General features: G+C 32.3%; 1 protein-coding gene across 9 annotated transcripts; it reads left to right on the top strand.

The window, feature by feature from the left end:
* The first annotated feature begins 6,152 nt into the window (after nt 1-6,152).
* Nucleotides 6,153-9,301, top strand: LOC141697861 (uncharacterized). 9 transcript variants are annotated; one of them, XR_012564867.1, is made up of 7 exons: nt 6,153-6,403; nt 7,051-7,157; nt 7,269-7,343; nt 7,478-7,539; nt 8,006-8,105; nt 8,579-8,692; nt 8,761-9,301. XR_012564867.1 is itself a non-coding variant. In XM_074502417.1 (6 exons), the coding sequence occupies exons 2-6, from the start codon at nt 7,097-7,099 to the stop codon at nt 8,575-8,577; spliced, it is 318 nt and encodes a 105-aa protein (XP_074358518.1). In that variant the 5' UTR covers nt 6,153-6,403; nt 7,051-7,096; the 3' UTR covers nt 8,578-9,301. The 9 variants fall into 9 exon arrangements, 3 of the variants coding, with proteins under 3 accessions (XP_074358518.1, XP_074358517.1, XP_074358516.1); XR_012564866.1 differs by having other exon boundaries at nt 8,558-8,692; XR_012564865.1 differs by having other exon boundaries at nt 8,006-8,692.
* Nucleotides 9,302-11,248: the final 1,947 nt, after the last annotated feature.

The raw sequence follows: 11,248 nt of genomic DNA, 5'->3' as shown, positions 1-11,248 counted from the left end.
GAATTGCTTTCTTAAATCGATCATTAAAATAAATTCCTATGTACTGAGTCTTGTATCTTTCGCGTTGCGCTTCCATGTTCAATATTTCTATAATTCGACCCTATTTTCACGCTTTACGAGATTTACAATCACAACTTCAAATTTTGCTTATGCTATTGATCATTCAACATATCGCCTCCTTTGCTAATAACGTTCTTCCTTTAGAAAGGTCTGGAAATTTTCTCAATCTTCTTTGCTCATACTCGGCTTCTTATGAAATGACATTTTCTTCGAACTCTAATCATCTTAGAAATTGGATGAATAGTTTCTCCGTACATTGGTTCTATCGTTAAATTTATCAAACAACATTTTCATTCATCTGCTAGGAACAATCAAATCTTCTTCGTAATAGCGGTTTCATTTAGCCTTCTAAATGAACCATACTAATTTCTAGATCAAGTATATTTGTCTGGATAATCTGAATTTTATAACAAATAAGAAACGCAAGTAGTAATTGGACAACCAAGTTTTAAAACTTGTCTTGTTCCAAGGAATTTTAGAAAGAAATTTGTGAAGAAAATCTCTTTTAAAGACTGTTTAAAATTTTGAAAATCATACACCTTGTCGTCATTACTATATGAGTTGGTTGTCGTCCTTCTCAACTATCACAAGGAATTCAATTAGGAAAATAATCAGATAAGAGCCCATTCCTTTGCATATATCTTCTACCCCTTATTGGGTCCATTTTGCCTTCACTGGTCAACAAAACTTCAGTTACCGTTGCATACAATCTTATTCGTAACTTCACTTCTAGTCTTGCACACTGGTAACATTCCCACCCTTATCTCTTACGGTTACTAAGTATAACAAATCTATCCAGTAATCATCAGATTTATTTTATAACACAAGGTCGATTTATATCACATTACTTCTATACGTATCATGTTTGATCATATCATCATCATATAAATTCAAGAAAGCTCTCGATTTCCAATCCTCTCAAATTTCTTTAAAGATCCATCTAGCTCACTCCACAATATAATCGTGGGTGGCATACTCATTAGTAGCTTCCTATAACCTGGTAGCGGCTATCTTCCGAAACATACGTATTCTCACTCTAGGTTCTTCTAACATTTCTTAATACCTCTTGTACTCACCATATGTTATAGCTTTCGAATCCATCATTCTGGGTATTGTTACTCCATAAGACGAGTTTTAAAGGATGTTATAGAAAAAAATATAGAGTAGACAGAAAAGATGCGCGTACAACTGAATATCCGGTAGAACTAGAATCAGCGGGTGGGGGATTCTCGAATAGGTAGCCTCGCATCAGGGGATGAGATAATAGTTTGAAAAGGTGCAATTGCTGTGATAAAAAGTGACATGGCTACCACCGGTGGAAGAGTAGAGCGTAAATCAGATGATAGTCTTCCGAATGAAAGCTCCAAATGATCAGACAATCCAGGGATAAAAGAATCTTCCATCGTCGCCATCTGAAAATCACGTCGCTAAATAAGAATGTCGAATCTCATCACGAATCATACCAAAACATATTATACATTCACACTCAACCTCTCAACGTTCTATCTTTCTATTTCCTAATCCTAATCCTAACCCTCTATCCATTCCCGACAATCTAGGCTTGTTTCAGTGACTTAAAACCTGTGGCTCTGATGCCAAACTGTAATGCCCTCCAAAACCGGGTCAGAAGTTTTAGGATCACACCAAACACCAATATATTTAAACCTGTATATAAAGTATTATATGCATTGACCCTTCTTTATACAACCACGGATCGCAACAGATTAAAGTATAAAATCAAGCCACAACCTTAACTTTTATTACATCGTACCAAATCCCAACTAGTTCAACGTACAATTGATAATGATATCGTTCCTACAATCTTGCATAACTTCCCTACAATATAAAGCTCCTGCTAGCTCGATTCAGCTTAACCTAGAATCCTAGCTCACACACTGGACTGGGAATCCTCGTAACCAACAATTTCCTTTTCAACTGTTGAAAACATAAAAAAAATGATTTGCAAGATTGAGCTAACTAGCTCAGCAAGTCATAATACCAATAAATGAGGTTAAACAATAACCAATTGAAATGATTCAGAAGAATCAAGTTTCTGAATAAGTGATGATTAGGATTGGATATTCACTTTTTCATTTTAAAAACCAAGGTTAGGTTGCTGATCAGTCACGTATTAACCCCGAGCAAGGCTACTAGCTTTGCTCTATATACTGGTTCCAAGGCATGCATTGTCCTATTATAACCACGAATCTGGCCCACATTTATAAAACCATCCAATTTTAAAACCATTCAATATGATAACCTTGTAAATCCATACGCTTAATCATAAATAACACTTATCTTGAAGTATAGGGTGATTCATAACACCATGAAGGCATAACAGGGAATTTAAAAAGATTGGCATTCAATCAAGAAAATAATCAGAAAGTAGAAGACCAAGGGTTCAAGGGTTCCAAGATTTGGTCTTCTGTTAAACAAGGAATAAGGGTTGGTATGTTAAGAAATTCAATATCAGAATCAGTATGTGGTATATATGTATTTGTGGAGTAGTATCGTATGTGTATGGCTCGTATCTGGGAATTCAATAATCAATGGTTTATAAAGAATAAGGCTTATGGCTCAAGATCAATAAGAATCAGGGTTCAAGGTTAAATAGTTTAAAGTGCTTGCAATATAAAACATGAGTTATTTTGAATAATATCGATATATTATGAAACAGTTCGAAAATATTTGCAATATATCTTGAAAAGGGTTCAGAAGTGCATGCCTTATCAGCGACGATTTTCACTTTACTTGTACTCATTTAATAGTTTTACTCATCAACCATTTTCCTTCCCTTTCTATGCCTTGTTTCTATTTATCAACCACTTGCCTTCTCTTTCTACACTTCGATTCTATTTATGGATCACTGGTTTCCTTTTCTATGCCTCCCTGAATCTGCTAGGCATCACAAGTATTTATCAGTTATGCATACTCGTATTATTCTAATCGTCACATAGACGTCATATGCTTTCATCTGCCCTTCATTTACCCAGATCCGACGTACGGATTGAAAGTTATGAATAAAACAGTCAAACCATAACCACATAGGCATATAACGCATCAATCAGTGAACACGTAGCACATAACACGTAAGGTATTCAATCAAAATAATTTTTCAAAGAAGATTTGGGGTTAAAATAATTTTCCAGGTATTTATTACGAATTTTTGAACATTTTTCGGAATTAAAAAGGGACTCCGAGTCATTTTATAATTAAATAATTGGGTTCGAACACCCAAATCTGACTTTAAAATAATTTTATAATAATTATCGAGCCTTGAAAATAATTTATAATAATATTTTAAAGCTCGAAACTATTTTTCAGAATTTTTATATCAATTTTTAATAATTAAATCTAATTATTAAATCAATTAAAATTAATTAAATTAATTAATAAATTAATAATAAATTAATCAATTAATTAAAATAATTAAAAACTAATTAAAATTAATTAATAAAATAATTTCGATCTACTTTTGAATTAATAAAAAATTAAAACAATTTTCTGAATTTAAAATAATTAAATAACTAATTTTCTGATTTTTAAAATACTAAGAATATCGTTTTTAAAATAAAACTAAACAGAAATCAAATTTTTTGTAAGTTTTACAACTAAGATACAGAATATGAAAATATTTGCAAAGCAGAGGGTGAAAAATGAAATTTTCCACCCCCCACCTCCTTCCCCGACGAACTCCCGCCGTCAATGCCGACCGGTCGCTATTAACGGCGACTGGAGTTTTTCCGGCGATACAAAACGACTTAAAATGCCGACAAATTAGCAGGGAATATTCGTCAGACTTTCAGGAACACATCTGCGGAATCCAATCACTGAAATAACTGAAGAATCAATCAGAAAATTTGCCTGAAAATCCCGCCGCCGCGGGGTTGGATTTTCCGACGAAGCCCTTCCGGCTATCATCTGTAAAACAAATATATATTATTCGAATCGTCTTTCGATGATCTACAACTCTGTGCAATCAATTTCAAACAGTAACCCTAAACACAGAAATACCTAATTTCCAATTAAAAACATTCAATCTATAAACCCTAATTTCAATTTCCAGAATCAAACATGAATTTTTATATGTTATTGAACTCTATTTTTGACATATAATATACCAAATTGACCAGAAAAATATTATCTACAAGATGGAATCATCAAATCATATCAACAACATCAAGAACAAATTTTCAAAATTTAATTCATAAATAATTCGTAATAAAATAATTAAATAAGAAAAATACCTTGATTCCTACATAAAAACGGATGAATGATTATGAAAGTACTTTTCGAGAGCTTCATTATGATAGGTTGCACGCCCGAATCGGAGTTTGATAATGCCTTCGTTCGTACAATAACAATTCGACATTTTCTCTGTATTTTACGGGGTTTTACTGACTGATTGTGATTATACGAATAAAATGAAATAATAAAAGGGCTATATATATTTTTAAAATATTGGCTCATTTTGGATCGTCTTGGATCGTTAAATTAGTTACTTAGCCGCAAAGTAACTGCAAAAACGATCTGATTCGATACCCATATTGAATAATTATCCAAACGGGGATTCTTATAAAACACTATATATGAAAATAACGTAATAATATCCCGTATTTCGAAAATACGGGTTTTGTTGGTACACCGAAATGAATATCGTATCGAAAATCTTGCGTCGGGCCGCGCACGGGTTAAACCCTAATCCGGATCGAATAAGTCGAAACACGGAAAATGTCCGGAATTACCAGATTAGGTTAGGAAGGAGTTTTCGGAAGAGTTTCGGGTTGTAAAAACGTAAAAACAGTTGAAGTCGGACGATTCCCGGCTTTATAAAATAATTTTGTAATTATTTAAAAAATAATTAATAAATTCATAAATCAATATAAAATCATATAACAGCCCAAAAATTACCAGAAAAATACCGTAATTATCTATATTTTATTCTGGTCATAATAAAATTAACATACTTATACCGTATCACATATAAGCATTCACATATTCACACCAATCATCAGTTAATTCACCAAAAATCACATAATAATCATATAAAAATTATTTATTGATGAAAATAATTACACGCGATATCCCGGATGTTACAATCTCCCAATAAAAAGTTTTTCTTGATCAGTCTTTTACTATAAAAGATTTAGGTTTAGTGAAGTATTATCTGGGATTAGAAGTAATTCGTTCTGATTCTGGAATTTTTCTTCACCTACATAAATTCCTCCATGACTTGTTAGTAGATGTTGGTCTTGAAGATAGTAAACCTCTATCTCTTCCTGTGGACACTAATGTCAAATTATCTTTAGATGAAAGTCTTCCTTTAGATAATCCTTCAGTTTACCGAAAACACGTGGGTAAATTATTATATCTCATTATTTATGACCTGACATTGCTTATATTGTTAATCACTTAAGCCAGTTTTTACAAGTCCACGGGGTCCCTCATTTATTGGTTATGCAAAGGATTCGTAGATACCTTAAAGGCACTTCTTTTCAGGGATTATTCTTCCCTGTAACTTCAAATTTGCGACTGCAGGCATTCTGTGATGGTGATTGGGCTAATTGCCCTGATTCAAGTCGAAGTATATCTGATTTTTGTATACTACTTGGTACTTCTCTAATGAACTGGCATTCTAAAAAACAAAGAGTTGTTTCTAAATTTATTGTTGAGTCTAAATTACGTTATTGGCTGATACGCTTGTGATCTCTCTTGGATGCACTTGTTGCTCAAAGAATTACTTATTCCTCAGTCTTATCAAACTGTGATACCACACCATATATGGGCTATTACAAGCCCATATTGCGTTTATATTGCATAAAATATTGCTATAGACAAGAAATTTAGCAATCTATTGCAATACTTTTTAAAAGTGTTATATAAAATATAAAAGTTTTGCAAGTTTAATGAACTTTTGATAATTTTCGAAAAATAGCAACACTTTTTAAAAAGTGTTACAATAGTCATTACGCTTTTGATTAACTTGACCCAAATCTATAGGCGGGAACTCAAATTTTGGGTTGGGCGGGATAAAACTTGGTACCCAAATTTTTTGTCACCAAACGCTAATTTTTTATCACACAAAACAGTTTTATTGCACATCTCTCTCAACCTCGCTCCTCTCTCTCAACCACTCGTCACTCTCTCTCTCTCTTGTCTCTCCCGCTAATCTCTCTCACTTATCTCTCAAATCTCTGTTACTCATCTGTCAAACCTCTCTTAAATACCGAAAATTAATTAGAGTAAAATCCTAAAACTGATTTGAGCAAAATCCCTAAAAGATTCATTTATGCTTTGATTAGGGGAAGACACCCAACTTCTTGGTATTACTTTTCAATTAGAGGTAAATATATGTTAAATTAATAGATTTTTTTGCATTCAATTTGTGTGAATTTTTGGTAATTTTGTGTTATTTTTCTCATAGTTCTATATTCGATTAGAGGTATATATGAATAGCACAGGCAATTAATTGCTACGGTATTGTCTCTATTTTTTGCTTGGATACTTATCTGTATTTTTCTTTGTCATCTACAAGTTTCCCTGTCATGAAGGGATGACATAGAGCTAACATACATTAAGCCTGTGACTGAAACTCGTTAATGAATGTTATATTTAATGGGTTTTAATTCTAATTCAGCTCCAAATTGTTTGAAAATAGGGTTCAAAATGGTATTGCTGGATTAGATGCTCAAATCACTACTACTAGCCCCTTCATATTTTAGAGTATTATCATTTTCTTATTCTCTGTTTATTTATGCTTCTTCTTTCTCCAGTTGGTTATTATATTTATCAATGTGTATCCATCCCCCCACTTACAACTCTACTAATGTTATGCAAGGATTTCACCCAAGTATCAAATTCTTCTTCGAATGATGGATGTTATATTTTCTCATATTGTTTAGCACTCAGTGATACTTTTGTCTGTTTATGAACTTCAATTCTTGTTTTCTTACCGTAGGAAATAACCTTTTTAAATGATATTTCTTGTAGTTTGTCAATCACTAGCTATAGCTGTTATAACCTCGATATTGGTCCAATGACTATGAGGGAAACATTGGCTTTTGTCTGCAAGAGTCGAGGGGGTGGATCAAATTATGGTTAGTAATCGATAATTTTGTAATTGTACTATGATATTATTTTTGTTAAGGAAGTAAAATTCTTGTACTGTGTTATTTCTAATATTTGTCTATGTTCCCCAAAAATTTTAGCTGAGCTTGCAAGAAGACTAGAAGAGAGAAAGATGCAAATATCAAACTTGTTGTTATCTCGACATCTTTATGAAAGTAACTGCCATATTTCACAATTTACATTATATTATAGGTAGTAGAACGTTATCCTAGTAACTACAGTGAACTTGTTCATCTTTAAATCTGTATAACAGATGACGAGAATGATATTGTATGTGGTATGTGACTAGGGACAGAAACAGAAACCAGCAAAGGAAATATAGAAGTCAGTAGCAACAGTTTGCCGCCTAAGGTACAATGGCAGCGGCTAAAAGTTTGGGGGATCCGATTTTTCTGACAATTAACATGTCCATTATTTTAATTTTACACTATAATTGTTTTAAGATCGTAGTTGTTGGTCTGACATGTTACCAGAATGGACCTAATATAGATTATGCAACAATCATGGATAATGGATTTTGATATTATAAAACTAGATATTATAAGCACACAACTCACCTTTCCCTTAACCACTACGTGAACTGAAAATAAGTTTCATGAACATACTTAAAGGTAGTTCTTATTGCTGATTTTTATATAGGGATCAACTCTCTATGATATTTTCTTATGTTTGTTTATTTCATTTTCTGCAACGTCATACCCATCCAATACTTGGTTTAGACACACACATATATTTTTTGATATTTCTAAAATATATTTGAGAGTGACCTATTTCCTGCACTGTGATGTACTTGTACTATTATTTTTATTTTTTTCAGGATGTAGAGGAGCTTATGAGTTCTCTTAAAATGGATAAACTTTTAATTGAAGAAATCAGGATAAGAAAAGGAGGTTACCAATTTTTCTTCAGATTTAAAGGTGAGGATTATGTTATGAGTTGCATTGTTGCTTTCAAAGTGATGAAAAGCAACCTTGATGCCTTAAATATAAGTTTGCAGGACTTCTATGCACAACTTTACCCACGAATACTAGAATACATGTCTTGGAGGTAACTGCATTTTTGCACCATTATGCTATTTAGAGAATAGTTGTTGATAATGGAATCTCTAGAGAATCACAGAGAAGAAGATTGTGGTTATTATTATTATAATTCAGAGGAAATTGTGAGTTTTGTAAGTTTTATTAGTTTCTGAAAGTTAAAGTTTCTGTTGACATGCGAATTTATAAATCTCTTAGTTGTAGCCAATTAATTAAAATTCATTAAGCATTACTTTGTTGCAATAATAGACACGTTTGGCTTCTATATTTAGTATGTAAAATCCTAATATAAGAATGAATGTAAATTTATGTGGTTATGTGCTTTCTGAAAGATACTTTACATGTATATTAAGAGGATTGCTAAAACGGGAGCTGGGGGAGTTCAATTGAAGGATGGAAAATACCTAAACAAGAGCTTAATATCTTGGCAATGTGATTTATAAATTATGTGAGAAAGCAAAACAAATGTATGTACCAACACTTTTTAGTTAGTAGAAGGTTAAACAATATGTTAATGGTTTACATTCTTGTGCAGGAGACAAATTGTACCCAACCAGTTCCTTACAGCCATTTATACAGATAGAGACGAATGTGGCAGTGATCAGAACATTTTCAAGTCTAATTAATAAGAAAAATTATACATCTTGTGTTGTGTAATATTGTAAAAGAGAGAGACTGTTGCACCATAGAAAAAGAGAAAAAGAGAGCAACATTTGGGGTCTTATACTACACTTTTTTGGGCTTGCAATAGCCCACATATGGTGTAGTGTAAAGTGAGGACAACAATGAAGAAGAGGATGATGATCGTGAGGCTGAAAGCGACGAGGATGATTTTAATGAAATTGATTATGCTTGATATTGTTCATTACTTTTATTTAAAATATGCGAACTTATGGTATGTTGCTACTTAGACATGAAAGACTAATTAGCTTTATCTAGATTTATAATGTGTACGTTGATTATGTATTTCGACTTTGGATTTATTACTTGCTAGATGCAAGATGATCTTGTGGTATAAGCCAACTTTGTTTGGGCTTTATTGACTTGTACTTTGTTAGATTTGAAAGAAATGTGAAATCAGGTTTATGTGATTTTTGGGATGGTTATTGACATTACAAACATGATATTGCAATTTAGACTAATACAAACTGTTGCAAATAAATGTTGCGAAAACTTTTTAAAGCATTACAATAGAAACACATGTGTTGAAATAAAATGTTTCTAAAAATCATAAAGTGTGCCAGTAAGGAAAAGTGTTACATGAAAATATTGCAATAAATTTACTTTTGTAGCACATTAAACTAAAATATGTTGCATAAATATGTCGCAGTAGTTTATTGCAACACCATAATAGTGTTACTAAAATAGGAAAAAATGTTACAATAAGCCAGGCTATTGTAATACATTAAAATGTTGCAATAACTACTAAAAATATTACTATAGGGGTCTATTGCAACGGCAACAAATGCAACGCTGAATTTTTAGCAAAAATGTTGCAAAAACATGTATTGCAACATATTTATGGTCTTTTACTACACTTTTTTGATGTTACGATAGCCCATATTTGGTGTAGCGATATTCAGGCTGCTCTTGATATTGCAGCGGATCCTGTCTTTCATCCAAAAACTAAGAATTTTCCCATTGAATGTCATTTTGTCAGGGAACAAGTACAAATGAAGTTAATTCAACCTGTATATGTGCCTAGTGCTTATCAACTTGTTGACATTTTAACTAAGGGATTGTCTCATTCAGCTCATTGGAATCTGCTTTCCAGATTGAACATGTTGTCTTCTTCATCATATTCCAATATGAAAGAGGAGTGTTAATACTAGTAGTGACTCTAGTAGTAGTCCAATCAAGTCAAACTATAAATAGTCTTTTAGTAGACCTTTTGTAATTCAATTCAGTTACAACATTCTGTAATCATTTCTATTTTCCTCTCTGCTGAGATGTAAAGACTTACAGTCTTGTGCGTATACAATTCCGTTATAGTTTCTTTTACTTTCTTATCTTCATTGCTTTAATGAAGATTTGTGAACTTCAATAAATTCTAGACAGATCTTCTTCAATAATGTACAATTCTTGAGCTAAAACTTTTGGTGCCACTATGAGTATGCTCCAAGGAAGTTCCATATACATGCAATCTTCAAGTCAACTATTGCTTAAATTTTCAATATTTAAAATAGCAGAACATGTTCTGAATTTTGTGTTAAACGCTTGATTGTTGACGTAATTCGGTGATAACTTGACGATAAGTTTTTAGTATATACTAATATTTAAAATTAAAATATTAACTTATTTAAATTGCTTATGTTAATAATTTAATATATAGTATATAGGCTTAGTTGGCTCTTTTTCAACGAATATAAAAATAATGTTATGTTAGATGTGGTATAAAGAAGGATCTTGACTTTTTTTAAAATATAATGAAATTTGTAATCTACTCTATGATGCATAAATCAACGAACAATAAATTAATGTTAACGGGTGTAAATGTAACAAAATAAATGAAAAAATAAAAAGACGAAAATAATAGAATGCACTATGAACGAGGACACCCGGAGCAAAAATATTTCACCAATCTCTGTCGACTTTACTCCCTTGCCCCTCTCCCTTCCTACACATACACATATCTTATATACACGCACCTCTCTCCCTCTATTACACAACCTCTCTCTCTCCACTTCTATTCCACCATCCAAATAACAAAAATGGCATCAGAGTTAATATTACGGGGGCACGATTCACCACAAACCTCGAACATTTATTCACCTAAACCTATCAAACCATCATGACATAATTTCCTCATGCATTCCCTACATTACATTCTCAAAGAACAACGCTTACTTTTCATTTTTATCAGATTGTCATTGCCACTCTTTTTTTCACCCTGCTACTCTTGTTGTAATATTTGTTTGTGGAAGGAGAGGAGTTTTATAAAACTGATTGCTCATATTTGATGCATTACATGGTTTTCCATTTTATAGTACATTGTATGATCTTCAAGAGAGTTCTACGAAATT

The sequence above is a fragment of the Apium graveolens genome, chromosome 11, assembly GCF_009905375.1.
Source record: "Apium graveolens cultivar Ventura chromosome 11, ASM990537v1, whole genome shotgun sequence".
Taxonomy (NCBI): Eukaryota; Viridiplantae; Streptophyta; class Magnoliopsida; order Apiales; family Apiaceae; genus Apium; species Apium graveolens.
This window is presented reverse-complemented; position numbering and strand designations above follow the sequence as displayed.

What these genes read in the sequence shown, in the direction of transcription:
- LOC141697861 (XM_074502415.1), top strand. Translation starts at nt 7,097, where the DNA reads ATGACTATGAGGGAAACATTGGCTTTTGTCTGCAAGAGTCGAGGGGGT. An exon ending in ATCTCGACATCTTTATGAAA is followed by an intron (nt 7,344 to 7,477) that starts GTAACTGCCATA and finishes GTATGTGACTAG; the next exon opens with GGACAGAAACAGAAACCAGC. An exon ending in GCAACAGTTTGCCGCCTAAG is followed by an intron (nt 7,540 to 8,005) that starts GTACAATGGCAG and finishes TATTTTTTTCAG; the next exon opens with GATGTAGAGGAGCTTATGAG.